We start from the raw sequence: 13,959 nt of genomic DNA on the forward strand, positions 1-13,959 counted from the left end.
CCGATTCAACCACGCCACTTTCGTTATTTAAAAAAAATTGAATAAAGGAGTGTATGCGATTATTATTTAATACAATTCTATGCACATATGTGTTACATTTTGATATACACTTAATATGGCATTATCTTAATTTATTCTTAAAAACAACCAATACAAATATCGAAAGTGCAGCCGCTATACAGGAAATTTGTTACGTGAATGACGTCAAATTTCAATGTCGGCGTACACAAACAATCGCCAGCGCAGGTAACGATTAAATACTTTTCAGGTAATCTGACTATTTCCCACTACCGTTGTGTTTATCGACTACATAAATAATTTGTTCACTGAGATAATTTAATTCAAGAGTTGGTTAGGTTCGGTTTTGTGTGAAATACTGAACTGAGCTCGTTAGCAGCTACCAGTCGACAAAAAACTCGATCGTATACCCAGCTCAGTTTAATTGATATAAAATATGCGATTAGGTCAAAATAAGGTTTAAACTTGTGTTATATATATATGTGTGTGTGTGTACACAGAGACAATGTACATACAGTTAGGTCCATATATATTTGTACACTAACAATGTTTTCAGAATTTTAGCTCTTTATGCCACCAGAACAGAATTAAAATGAAACAATCAAGATGAAATTGAAGTGCAGACTTTAAGCTTTAATTCAAGGGGTTGAACAAAATATTCAATTGAATGCTTAGGAATTACAACCATTTTATCAGGAGATTGGCTTGGCCATTGCAGAATATTCCACGAGGTGCTTTTGCTGGATGTTTCGGGTCATCGTACATTTGTACTATGAAGTTTTAGATTTTTTTGGCAAAGTCTAATCTGGCCTTGTTTCCACCTTGTGGTGAACCCTCTGTATTTGCTCTCGTGAAGTCTTCTCTTGATCGTAGACCTTGACAGTGACACATCTACCTCTGGAGAGTGTTCTTCACTTGGCTGGATATTGTGAAAGGGTTTTTTTTTTTTTTACCATGGAGAGGATTCTCCAGTCATCCACCACTGTTGTCCTCCATGAATGTTAAGGCCTTTTTATGCTGCTGAGCTCACCAGTGCATTATTGTTTTTCTCAGACTGTGCCAAACTGTTGATTTGGCCACTCCTAATGTTCCTGCTATCTCTCTGATGGATTTGTTTTGTTTTTGAAGCCTAACAATTGTCTGTTTCTCTTATATGGAGAGCTCCTTTGACTGCATGAGGTGGATTCACAGCAACAGCTTTCAAATGCAAATGGAACACTTAGAATCAACTCCAGAACTTTTACCTGCTTAATTAATTTAGAAATAATGAACGAATGTCAACTGTCCAATTACTAAGGGTCCCTTGAAAAAGGGGGAGGTACATATTAAAGAATGTAATTCTTGTAATTCCTTAACCTTTCCTCCAATTGTGATGAGAAATTCCCTCAAATTAAAGCTCAACGTGTGCACTTTAAACCCATATTCATTATATAATTGTAACTTGAATATGTTTTGGTCCACAGCTAAAATAATAAAAATGTGCCTGTGTCCAAATATATATGGACCTAATTGTATAACAAAATGTAAAAATAATATTTGTTGTAGTTTTCATCCACCACTATATAAGTTTACCCAACTATGATGAAATGTGAAAATTTGGATATATCATGCTTTAGTTACTGACATGGCATTACATGGCACTAGTTGACATTCACATGTATCATTTGCCCACAGGTTCTCCTGAGTATGTTGCAATGGCAATCTCTATTGCAGTCCTAGACTGTGACCTGCTGCTGCATGGCCGTGGGCACAAAACACTTGATCGATTTGATATCGAGACAGTCTCAGATGAATTTCTGCTGACAACATTTGGCTTCCCACGTGAGTTCATTTATTACCTGGTGGAACTGCTAAAGGACAGCTTGTTGAGACGGACACAGAGATCACGAGCCATCAGCCCAGATGTTCAGATACTCGCAGCCCTGGGATTCTACTCAACCGGGTCCTTCCAGAGCAAGATGGGAGATGCGATCGGCATAAGCCAGGCCTCCATGAGCCGTTGTGTTTCTAATGTCACTAAAGCTCTGATTGAGAAAGCACCAGAGTTTATCGCCTTCACTAGGGATGAGGCCACTAGGCAGCAGTCTAAAGAGGAGTTTTACCGAATAGCAGTAATTCCTAATGTCTTGGGAGTAGTGGACTGTGCGCATATAGCCATTAAAGCTCCCAATGCAGATGACTCTTCCTATGTAAATAAAAAAGGATTTCACTCAATCAATTGCCAATTAGTATGTGATGCCAGAGGACTGCTGCTGAGCGCTGAGACACATTGGCCAGGTAGTCTGACAGATAGAGCTGTCTTTAAGCAATCTAGAGTGGCAAAGCTGTTTGAAGAGCAAGACAATAACGAAGGTTGGCTTTTAGGTGAGACACATTAGTTTGGTTGCTGTAGTGACTTTTCTTAACAATGCCAAAGAATCCTTTGAAAATTTCAGTGTGCTTTCTGTGTCTCGCCTCCAGGTGATAACCGTTACCCTCTAAAAAAGTGGCTGATGACTCCAGTGCAGAGTCCGGAGTCCCCTACTGACTACCGCTATAACCTGGCTCACACAACGACGCACGAGATTGTAGACCGCACATTCAGAGCCATTCAGACACGTTTCCGGTGCCTGGATGGGGCAAAAGGTTACCTGCAGTATTCCCCAGAGAAATGCTCACATATCATCCAGGCCTGCTGTGTGCTACATAACATTTCTCTGCAGTCTGGCCTTGATGCCTGGACTTTTGAGAGGACTGAGGCCACAGACCAATCAGGAGAGGATATTGATCCCACTGACCCTGTCGACCCAGAGGCTCTCAGAGTTCGACAGGAACTCATCCAAAATCATTTCAGCTAGGATGGAATATGGAATTCAACATTTAATTTTTATTAAAAGATACCCAAGCTATTATCGTCCTGGATACTAACATTTTGTTAAGGAATATTCCACCAAAAAAATTATAAATTCTGTCATTTAATCATAATTTAATAATTTACTCCACCTCAGGTTGTTCCAAACTCATAAGACTATATTTCTTCTGTGGAAAATAAAAATCAAATTTTGAAGAATACATTTTGGTCACCACTAATTTCATCGTCAAGTAAGTAAATAAATAAATGAATAAATAAAAACAATGAGATGTTTCTCAAAATATCTTCATAATGTTCCACAGAAAAAAGAAAGTCAAAGTGAATGATGATGGAATTTTTTGGGTGAATTATCCCTTTATGAATGTGATGTCCTGTGAACACAAAACCTGCAAAGCTGGATTTTTTTTATTTATTAGTATTTACAAATACATTAGGTACGAGATATGAAAATGGACAGGGTCTTTTATTACAAGTTACTGTCATTTTAATTTAGTTGTTTTTTATACAGTATTTTACTGCAGTGTTGGGAAGATTAATTTGGAAATGTAATAGGTTACAGATATACTTGAAATATAATAAGTAGTGTAACTTTTCAATTAATTTATTAAAGTAATGTAACCGATTACTCTTTGATTACTTTTCTAAATTTCTAATGTTTTCAACTGTTTATCATTTTCAAACATGTAAACCAGGCAGGGTTAACCTTACAGTTGTACTCAACACTGATTACTGTCACACTTTTGAAATCCTTCACTTGAATTAAGATTGTTTAAATTTTAAAGGAGACATTGGATGCAAAATTCACTTTTACATGATGTTTGCATATAAATGTATCTTAGCAGTGTGTGGACACAACCACCCTACAATGATAAAAATCCATTCACTCCTTTTTTTAATCCCCCAAAATCCTAAAAGTCTCAATTATCAAGCCGTTTTGATTTTCTGAGCAGTATGATTTCATATTGCTCAGGCCCCGCCCACAACCGCTGACGTACTGTCCAACATTAGCATATTTTTACCCTCAGCCAGTTGTAGGAAGTCCATCATTTTCTCCACGCTCCAGCAGCTGTAGCGACAAAGTCTTGTAATCAATGCAGGTATTTTGTAGTTTTGTGATGTAGAAGAACATAAGAATTTTTTTCCCGACATCAGAGCCACTGAGGACACAGTGCATTAGTTTTGATTTTAATGGTAATGCGCCACTGAATACACCTAAATTTGTTTATGTCTGCGCAAACAATTTTACTCCAGACTGCTTTCTTTACGAGGGACAATTCAAGGCAGGTTTTGTTAAAAAGTTAAAACTCATAGAAGGATAGATCAGTACCCATTGTTCGTGATCCAGCTGCACCTCCAGAAGAAGGAAGTCTGACATTTTGTGGGTCCTATCGTACACCCGGCGCAAGTGGTTTTGCTAGTTTCAGCCCGACGCAGTTCTCATTTTCCCATCCTGCCCCACGTTGTTTAAATAGCAAATGCATTTGCGCCCATTTGTACGCTGGTCTAAAAAAGGTGTGTTCAGGCGCATTGTTGGCGCGTTGCTATTTTGAGGAACTGAAAATAGACTGCGCCATAGACCAACTCAAATCTAGTATAAAGTCAATGGCGCAATAATTTTTGTGTTATTTAAAGAACGCGTTAGTAGAAAATGCACCTCTGGGCGGGTCCACAACGCGTGTTAACTTTGCTTATTACACAGAGGGATGCGCAGCAGCACACAGACGTGCCAAATATTAAAAATTAAAGGATTACAGTGTAAAATGATATTATTGTGTAGGTTACATGGGAGATGAGACTCTGATTTGCTTATTGCGCGTTATCCCCCAAAACACACCCATTACTCGTTAAGAGAATTGGGACAACCCTTTTAGACCACGAGCCGGGAGCACAGAACGTTTTTCCTGTCTTTATACTAGCAAAAGTGGATTCGGAAATGCCCTAAGTGCACCTGCGCTGTGCGCATTAAACCATGCACGTATATCGTCAAAATAGGACCCTTAATTTTTTATGATTATTTGCAAAACGCCTTTGCTCTTCCACGGAAGAAAGGGGCGGGTGATGAGCAGAGCTCATTAGCATTTAAAGGGACATGCCCCAAAATGAGTTAATGTGAACAGAGCAAAATGAGTTAATGTAAAAAGGGTGTTGTTTTACACGACCACTGAGGAATTTTAACCAAACTGCAGACCGTTCATGAAGACCCTAAAGAATCATACCAACTTGTGGATCATTGACCCCTTTGAAGCACAGCCAACACAAAATCAGACTTACTTTGAGATTACTCTGAGGTTAAATATTTAAAATCATCAGAAATATTTTATTAGCAATGACACTGTTTTTGAAATCAAATCTTTGCATAGCTATGACAGGAAACACTGGAATCTAACAATGCCTTGGAAAAAACAGTTAATCTTTATGCTATGAAGCATAGCTATACATAAACCCATATAGGAAATAAAAGAGTTATCAAATAAGCATGTTCTAATCTCCTGAAACATTGGTGTTTCATATTTTAGAGCAGTCACTGCAATTTATGAAATCAATTAAATCTGTATGTGGGAGTGTGTGTGAAAATTTTTTTTTTTAATCCTTAACATTTTCATAAGTAACTAATTTAATTACACATTTTTCCCAGTAACTGTAACTGATTACAGTTACTTTTATTTTGTAATTAAATTACGTAATTCCGTTACATGTAACGAGTTACTCCCCAACACTGTAGATCTGTAAAACTATTTAATTAATAAATATCACCTCAACAGTAGTTGTGTCTGTTTATATCTCTGCCAAGTGCATTATTTGTTTCAAGACAGGAACAACTGACTTTACAAACCTCTTGGTAGTTATTTCTTAACTTCTTTAACGTTGTTAATTTACATTTACATTTATCTGACGCTTTTATCCAAAGCGACTTACAATTGCTATATATGTCAGAGGTCGCATGCCTCTGGAGCAACTAGGGGTTAAGTGTCTTGCTCAGGGACACATTGGTGTCTCACAGTGGATTCGAACCCGGGTCTCTCACACCAAAGGCATGCGTCTTATCCACTGCGCCATCACCACCCAAAATTTAGTTTTGTTCATATCACCAGTAACACTTACCAACTAGGAGTTTCTTCCTCACAGGTCTCCACTGATGCTCTGTAATCGGTATATCAGGGCAAAAATATAAAGCTTTAATTTTAGCCCGGGTTAATTAATGGTTTTGTTGGCGGAAAGAGCGAGTGGTCTGTCTGTGCTGCTCCGGAGGCTCGACTGTCAAAGGCGATAAATCAGCTGGTTGTTTAATGAGTCTCGCAGTCGAGCCCGGTGATGAATGAATGTGTGGATTAAGAAGAGAGACCACGCTGAACAATGACGTGCTGTCCGCAGTGTGTGCGTGCGTGCATGCGCGCGCGCTATTTCTAATGTCATTACAAGCAGACAGACGGAGAGCACAGAAGCAGCAGAGTCTGCAGCATATGAACTCCACAAGACTCTCCACTGGAACACAATGATACAGAGTCAAGCACTGTTCGCACTTTTAACAACTTTGGGGAGCAAAGTAAGTATTTCTGGGGAACTTTGTTTCAGTTTTTAACTCTGTGCCTTATATTTGAACTTTGTATTATGCTCAGAGTTGCATCTCTGCTCTGCCGCATTTATCCACGTATACATCTTTAACGTGTATAGCGGAAGTGCAGTCAAGCTTAACCCGAGAAAAAGCACCTGTTACAAACAGTAGCTGCGGTCACTTATTTGGCCTACCTCTAAGAGTGTTGTTATTATATTCAGACATACTATTATCCACAGTGATCATGTCAGAATCTGTACGGAAGATGTTGAGGGCCAAGCTGGTGGTGCTGGGAAGAGAGAACTGTGGGAAGACAGGTAACACTGTTTTGTTTTTTTGGGGGGGTGGTTAATGACTATTGGTTGGTCTGGATGACTCTAACTGATCTGTTTTTCTCTTTTGCACTCCAGCTCTGTGTGTCAGATTTATCACCAGACGTTTCATTGGAGAGTATGAACATAAAAGGGGTAACACAAAAGAAATACAAACACCTTGATGCTTTAAAGCTGTTTTCACGCTCTAAACGTTTGTGAAAATGCATTGTAGTCAAGTAATCTGCATCATATGCCATGCCATATACTTTTTGTGTCTCTTAGAGGTCACCTACAGGTGTCAGAAAATTGTGGACAAGGAGACGATTGACCTGGAGATTTTAGACACTGTTAATAAGGTACAGAGTGATCTAAACTGTGTTGTATTTTGGCTCTCATCTCTTTGTCGCTGTGCTTCTGGCGCTGTTCTGTTTTACAGTCATATTTATCCACCGACTCAAAGAAAGACAGCAGGATGATCTTGCCTTGTCAAACGGCTGATGAGACACAGGGCTCATTCCATTCCTTTCATGTCTGCATTGCTGAATCTCAGGCTGGTGAAGTGGCTTTAATAGCCCGCCTGCCATTGATCATGTTACATAGTAGAGCAGCACTTGTTAATTCATAGAATTAGACTGAAGCTTTAGCATCTGTTTGAATGCAGTAGAGAAGCAGGTCTGATGTTTTGGATGACTTTGATACACCCAGTGTAGGTCTTGGAGCCTGTAATGCACTGATGATATAAAGCAGGTGTGTTAAAAGCATAGCTCACCCAAAAATGAAAATTCTGTCATCACGCCATTCCAAACCTGTATGGCTTTCGGTCCTCTGCAGAGCACGATTTTTTTTGTCAACACATTGAAGCATTTGAGAAGCAGGAGGTTTTGGCTCTGTGGATTTAATTTACATCCTTTGTGCTCCAGAATTTCCTTAAGAATCGCATCTTTGAATGTCCAGATGTGCATCACCTCTGTCCTCACAGATCTGTTTGTTTTTAGGAATGTGTAGGTCCTGCGGCGTCCTCTCTGGAGAGTTCCATTAAATGGGGTGATGGGTTTCTCATTATGTACTCTGTGACAGATCGCAGCGGTTTTGAGGCTGTGTCGTGCCTGAAGAGACTGATTGACCACGTTAAACAAACACTCGGTAAGGCTAAGACTCGCTACTGCGAGTAGTCATGTTTATGGACCCTCCAAATAGCGAATAGCGCTGTTATCTCTCAGTGTGACTCAGCCTGCCTTAATTGGTCTCAGTTCAGAGATTTTACCTCCGGCATGAACTCTTAATATAGTACACCGCAGCCTGTGAATGTAAGTTTGTAAATGACAGATATGTGGAAAGAGATAAAGAGAGAGAGAAAGCATCACAACACTGCAGTCTTTTATTATGCCATCCATCTCCAGGTGCTGTCATTTTAATGGCAGTCTATTTTTCTTCAGAGCCACTTGCGTGTGTGTCTTCCAGGTATTCCAACAGTCATCGTTGCCAACAAATGCGACATGGAGAACGGCCGTGTGGTGAGGACAAATGAGGGACAGGCTTTAGCCTCAGACCTGAGGTCAGTACGCTTTGCTCTTATTACTGATAACTGCACAGTTATAAGTGATGGTATGAAATATATACAAATAAAAGGTAATTTAATAGTGTTTAGCCCTAGAATCCCTCACAATCTTCAAGAAACAACTTAAAAACTCTTTTTCGTGAGTATTTAACTACCTCCTCATAAAGCAACAACAACAACAAATGCCTTCACTTTTCATTTCCCTTATTATCCTTATCCCTTCCTGTCCCATCTTTTACTATTTTGAACGATGACTGAAACCTTGTGTAATGGGCACTTCTCGTGTTTATTGCCATCTTATGGAAAACTGCTTGTATTCCTCAATTGTAATTTGTTTTGTATAAAAGCGTCTGCCAACTAAAATATAAATGTAGAATGCATAAAGGGGGGCAAATTCACACAGTACACTGTTAAAAAAAAAAAAAAGTTCTGCCAACTTAAAAATTTTAAGGCAACCAGCTTCAGCAGATTTTTGAGTTCTCTCAACTTCTTTTTGTAGGAGATTCTCAACTTTTTGTTGTATAAACTTAAAACAACAAGTTGAGAAAACAAAAATCTGCTGAAGCTGGTTGCCTTAATTTTAAGTTGGCTCAACTTTTTCCAATAAAATGATTTAATTATTTGGCTTACAGGGCCATTTTGCCATACCTTCCTTTACTGGCCGTGAAACTGTATGTATTTAATTTCATTAATACACAGGCAGAACAAATTGGGGGAAAATATTTAATTGCAATGTTCATATTTTTAATTACAAATATCTAATTGCAATTTATTATTATTATTATTAAATTGTAAAAACAATTAAAAGCAAACTAATAAATATCCCTATAATACTGTTGAACTGTAAAGTATTTAATAAAAATGATAACAGGTTCTTAAAAATAATAATAAATTAGTATCGCTACTGCAAGTCAAAAAGGGGGGCAGAATGACCCATATGCATTTCGAATGGAATTTTGACTAACAGTGTTTTTTGTTTTTATTATATATTCTGTCAATAAGAATATTTATTTATAATATACTCATATATTTAATTATAATTAACTTCTTTACATGCCATGGACTGTTTAAAATTTCCTAAATTAAAAGGGGCTATTTTGTCCTAATTTTATTATTATTATTATCATCATCATCTTCATTATCCATCTTAATCAAAAATTGTGATTTATTCACTTCACTATACCTAAATTTGGAAGCACTGAGATGATTTTCAATTTGAGCACCTCTTTTCAGTAAAAAAACCAATTTGATTTTAATGCCTGAATTACATCATTATTTAATATTTTGAATTTGAAGGTGTTGCTGTGTGTTAAAGTCAGGGTTTCACTGGTGGTGTAGGTGCAGTTTCTTTGAGCTGTCTGTGGCAGAGGACGCTTCAGCAGTGGAGGCCGCGTTTGGGCAGCTGGTGCGTGAAGTGCGGCAGGAGTTTCAGCATCACCTGCTGGCTATGGACAAGCGCTCACGGATGCTGCAGATGAGACATGCACTCAAAAACAAGCTCACACGGAGTAAAACCATGCAGTGGTGACCAGAAAGACTAAACGTAGTTCAGACATGACTACCGTAGTGCTGTATCCTGGCGTGACAACCTTTCAGAGAACAACAAGTGCCTTATGGATTTCCAAATAGTGTCATGGACATTGGTGTGTGTGTGTGTGTTTGTGACAGACAGCAAAAAGCAGTGTGATTTTAAAGGTGCAGTGGTACTGGCTCCTTTAAAACACTCCCTTCCATTGTTTGGACAAACACACTATAAAGTATTTCAACATTTAAAATGGATCCATTTGACCACTTGAGATCAGTATATCTCTTCTTTTGCATCAATATTACTGTAAATTAAGTCTTTCCAGTGCAACATTCATTCTGTATTTAAACTGAATTTTATCTGTGAGAAGTCATAAATGCTTATTTATAGGCACCAAATTTATTCTGATGGACTGAGCTTGTCCAGTATGATTAGGTCATGCTTAAAATGGCAGATAATCTGTCTTCTGACTTGGCATTTTGATCCAATTTCATTCTCACGTGCCTCTATGAGACTGAAATGTTACGAGGGACCCGGACCAATTACTATATGATGTTTTTAGTCTTACTACATCCTGGCATTGTGCACAATCCATTCTGTGGAGTAAAATGTTTCCAAAATGGGTTACAGGACAATGTATCTTAATGCTAAACTTTGTATTATTAATTGTGCTTGTATTGTTTGAATGTTCGTTGGTAAGACAGTTAATATCCATTTGCTGCTTCAATGTAAAACAGATCTAGAGAGGAAAAAAACAGACTACGTAATTTACAATTTTATTTAGCAAAAATGGTAAAAATAAATAAATACAAATTGACCAAATGCTCCAGTAATATCCAGCCTCCTCAACAGAAAGAATTCATGAAGTTATATATTCAAATAACTTACACATGGACTTCTATGAGAAAAGATATAAACAGACATCAGGCAACACACAAGATTAAGAAACAAAACATACAAAATGTAGAAAAGTAAAATGACAAAAGAGCAATACACATCCCTTTTAAAAACTATAATGAAATAATCTAGACACTTTTTATACAACGAACCGATGTAAATTGTTCTTAATTTATAGTTAAGGACATTAGATTAAGCACTGATATTTTCACATTGCAATAATCTCTCCTTGATTTTATTTGAGGGTTTCATCAACCTGAATGAGGTAACAGCATGAGGTGTAAGAATGTGAATTTTCATAAGCATTACTATGCGTATCTTGAAAACATGAACAAAAGCCTGAGCTCTCGGTAAACACTATTAATATCTGAGGTGATCAGATTTCACACTTCAGGACACAATACCCAATTCTCATGTGTAAGGAACATGAATGAGGAGACAGTAGATTTCCATCTATCTCATCAGAGAACATCTGTCACAGACGCACTGTCAGTCCTACTAACCACATCTGGCCTTAGGATTCTTGGCCCTAAAGGATGACAGATGACATTTGCAAATGTCACATCTAATGAGCATTTATGTAAGGGCTCCCTTCCCTTTTCTTTCTTTTTTCAATACACTAGAAAACCTGACAAACCATTAAATCACCAAACAGAACGCAGCTTCTCTACATGTCACTTTGTAATTTTCGCAAATGTGATGAAATGTTATAGTATTAGTTTCTATCAGACAAGATGTGTGAATACTTCTGTGATTGTTGAAAACTTTTGAAAACGCAGATGCGATATTAGGGGGCGGATACCCAGATCATCAGACTGAGATAGAATCCTTTAAACGTTTTTTCATAAAAAAAGGTGAACGAACATACCAGCAATTTATTTCATGTTTTGATATAAGACGTAAGCACTTTAGAGTTCTTATGTGTAGTGGTCCGATTCACTATAGGCAGCCCAGGCACTGTCCTCGCTAACACAACCTGAATGATCACACACTAGATGATAAAGTAGGTTGTTTCCGAAAAGGGAAAAATATGCACTAGTTTTGCTGACAACTGACTCTAGGACACAGACAAGTCATAACACTACAATGAAACAGCCTAACATAGTCTATAGAACTTAAGGCAACCAATACACAGAGGCTACAGCAGGCCAGAGCTGCATGTTTAGCATTGAAAACACTCACGAACCTGAAATGAAGATATAAACACTGTAGATATTTCTGTCTTTAATCAAAAGCGTGTTTGACACCACCGTGTTTCTGGATTATTTCTTGTGCTTTTATTTTTTTTAAAACACTATGGAAGTGTCTTGGCACATGATACAGTGTTAAAACTACCGCAGCTGTATCTCAGGTGTTAGAACTGGTCTGGTGTTTGTCTGTGCTTGTTCGTGTGCAGTCACATGCTGTGAAATACACAGCGGTGAGAGAGCTCTGATATGGTAAATAAAGCGATAACAGAAGAGTTCCTAGGAGACACTGGTTGAAGTAGTTACTCTAGGCACGTATAACGTCTGCCGTGTTGTGCTTTTGGACAGGTTTACAGTGAACAGTTTAGTAAAGTGTGTTCAAACGATACAGAACAGAAGCCCTTAAATTGGCCCATAAGCATAACGTTACTGGCATAGCAGTTTCATGGGATATTTCCGACTGCGTGATCCCTCCCAAGTCATTGGACAAGGCATGAGACCCCTGCTACAGTCTGGGTAAATAAAAAATCCTCTGGATGTGGAAATGGAGCGAGAGCGATGTGAGAGACATCTCAGATCATTCCCTTCTGTGACGGCGCCTGAACCGCGCTCTCAGTAAGTCACTGAATCTGTTCAGTAGATAAGGCATGGTCAGAATTTACCTCACAGACACTTCAGGACTGACACTACAAATACTACTCTACTACTCTTAAATATCTATTTAATGTTCAGAGTAACGTAAAAGAGTTCCCTGTGGCATCGATTATTTGGCAGAACAGAACTACGGAATTTTTTTTGTAAGAAAGAAGAAAATTAGAAATAAGGTCATGTGTAAAAAATAGCAAAACATATTTACAGAAATGCTTAGGTTTTTAAAAACACCACAAAATAGACAAATGCAAATGATACAAGTTAAACCTCCAGAAGAACGCCTGGAAGACCTGTATTTCTGTCAGTGTGTGATAAAGAACCTGTGTTTGCGCTCCAAGTTCTGTCCTGGAGACACAACAACTGAAAACTAGACGAAACAACTGCACCTCGGTTGCGTTTCACAGACAAAACGGACGCTGAACTCCTCAACACGCCATATCGTAGATCAGAGCTACAGGACCTGATAGGAAGCTGCACTACTCTTCTAGCAGGACGAGACCTTCACCCGATCCAGCCTTCAGAAGCTTTCCCACTCAGAGGTGCTATGGCAACTGTATCAGGCACACAATGGTGTGATATCTTTAAATTTTATTACTCTTTTCTATATCATTATTCTTTGTAGAAATCTTTTCGGTGTGCATACGTGAGCATACACATTGCTGGTACTTTAGGAACCTCCTTCCTGCATGTAGTAAATGGCACTATGGATTTTCTTTCCCTCATAGATACAAGAGATGAAACAACAACACGAAACAACAACACTGTTAACTGGCACGCTTTGGGCCCCAACTGCTGCAGGGTAGTCAATGCTATTTCACCCCCTCTGTCACTTCTGTAAGGGGTACAATTGAGCCAAGGAGGGCCTGTGGGATGGCGCTGAGGTCGCTGTTGTTTTTGTGTTTTTTTATAGTCTCCTCCGCTGCGGACACGGTGCAGTTGGTACTGAGAGCCGCCTGGGTGCTGCTGTTATTGCTGAAGGCTGCGGCGTTTGCATTTGTGGGTTCGCTCTTGATTCTGGACGTGCTGTTGATCTCTGCGCTCTCCTCACTGCCCTCATCGCTCTTCGCACCTGCAGCCTCTGGGTTGTTATTCGTGGCAATCTGCTTTAAGGTATCGCTCGTGTTTGTGAGGGTGCTAATTATCACCGTAGCTTCTGAAGAGCTTGTTGGAGCATTTGTGTTGTTGTTAGTGTCTGTGGTGACTGCACTGGAGCTGCTGGGTTTGGAAGTTCCGTTGTGGGAGGTTTCTCCGTTAGCCATGGCCCCAGGGCAGAGGAAGGGAGACAACTGGATCCCTCTGATCAGACGCACCAGCCCTCTCATTTTCTCAAGCGAAGCCTCCATCTCTCTCTGCTGGGCCAGTACGCTGTTCTTGCTGTCTATACATCTCTGTGTGGGGAGAGAGG

General features: G+C 39.0%; 3 protein-coding genes across 5 annotated transcripts in view; 2 read left to right on the plus strand and 1 right to left on the minus strand.

The window, feature by feature from the left end:
• Positions 1–176: 176 nt before the first annotated feature.
• On the plus strand, positions 177–5,632 carry LOC306876551 (putative nuclease HARBI1). Its single transcript, XM_079427834.1, has 3 exons — positions 177–268; positions 1,693–2,382; positions 2,479–5,632. The coding sequence occupies exons 1-3, from the start codon at positions 199–201 to the stop codon at positions 2,853–2,855; spliced, it is 1,137 nt and encodes a 378-aa protein (XP_079283960.1). The 5' UTR covers positions 177–198; the 3' UTR covers positions 2,856–5,632.
• Positions 5,633–6,269: 637 nt separating this feature from the next.
• Positions 6,270–10,817, plus strand: LOC306869708 (ras-related and estrogen-regulated growth inhibitor-like). 2 transcript variants are annotated; one of them, XM_079416586.1, is made up of 7 exons: positions 6,270–6,413; positions 6,662–6,739; positions 6,833–6,889; positions 7,019–7,092; positions 7,732–7,879; positions 8,198–8,291; positions 9,633–10,817. In XM_079416586.1, coding segments are annotated over exons 1-7 (642 nt in total). In that variant the 5' UTR covers positions 6,270–6,412; the 3' UTR covers positions 9,823–10,817. The 2 variants fall into 2 exon arrangements, with proteins under 2 accessions (XP_079272712.1, XP_079272711.1); XM_079416585.1 differs by having other exon boundaries at positions 6,282–6,413; positions 6,644–6,739; positions 9,633–10,755.
• The window catches only part of LOC306869696 (PHD finger protein 21A-like), a 42,546-nt gene continuing 39,166 nt past the window's right edge, over positions 10,580–13,959 (minus strand). The window contains exon 15 of one of the 2 annotated variants that reach the window (XM_079416567.1): positions 10,580–13,942. In XM_079416567.1, the coding sequence (XP_079272693.1) occupies positions 13,364–13,942 (579 nt within the window). In that variant the 3' untranslated portion in view covers positions 10,580–13,363. The remainder of the gene's footprint in view (positions 13,943–13,959) is intronic. The other variant, XM_079416566.1, reaches the window with a different exon arrangement.

Source organism: Barbus barbus, assembly GCF_936440315.1.
Source record: "Barbus barbus genome assembly, chromosome: 1".
In the NCBI taxonomy this organism is placed as follows: Eukaryota; Metazoa; Chordata; class Actinopteri; order Cypriniformes; family Cyprinidae; genus Barbus; species Barbus barbus.

Excerpts from the sequence above, each read along its gene's own strand:
- LOC306869708 (XM_079416586.1), top strand. Across the intron at positions 6,740-6,832 it reads AGAGAACTGTGGGAAGACAG|CTCTGTGTGTCAGATTTATC; the intron begins GTAACACTGTTT and ends TTTGCACTCCAG. Across the intron at positions 6,890-7,018 it reads AGAGTATGAACATAAAAGGG|AGGTCACCTACAGGTGTCAG; the intron begins GTAACACAAAAG and ends TGTGTCTCTTAG.
- LOC306876551 (XM_079427834.1), top strand. The coding sequence starts at position 199 with ATGACGTCAAATTTCAATGTCGGCGTACACAAACAATCGCCAGCGCAG. Across the intron at positions 269-1,692 it reads AACGATTAAATACTTTTCAG|GTTCTCCTGAGTATGTTGCA; the intron begins GTAATCTGACTA and ends ATTTGCCCACAG. Across the intron at positions 2,383-2,478 it reads TAACGAAGGTTGGCTTTTAG|GTGATAACCGTTACCCTCTA; the intron begins GTGAGACACATT and ends TCTCGCCTCCAG.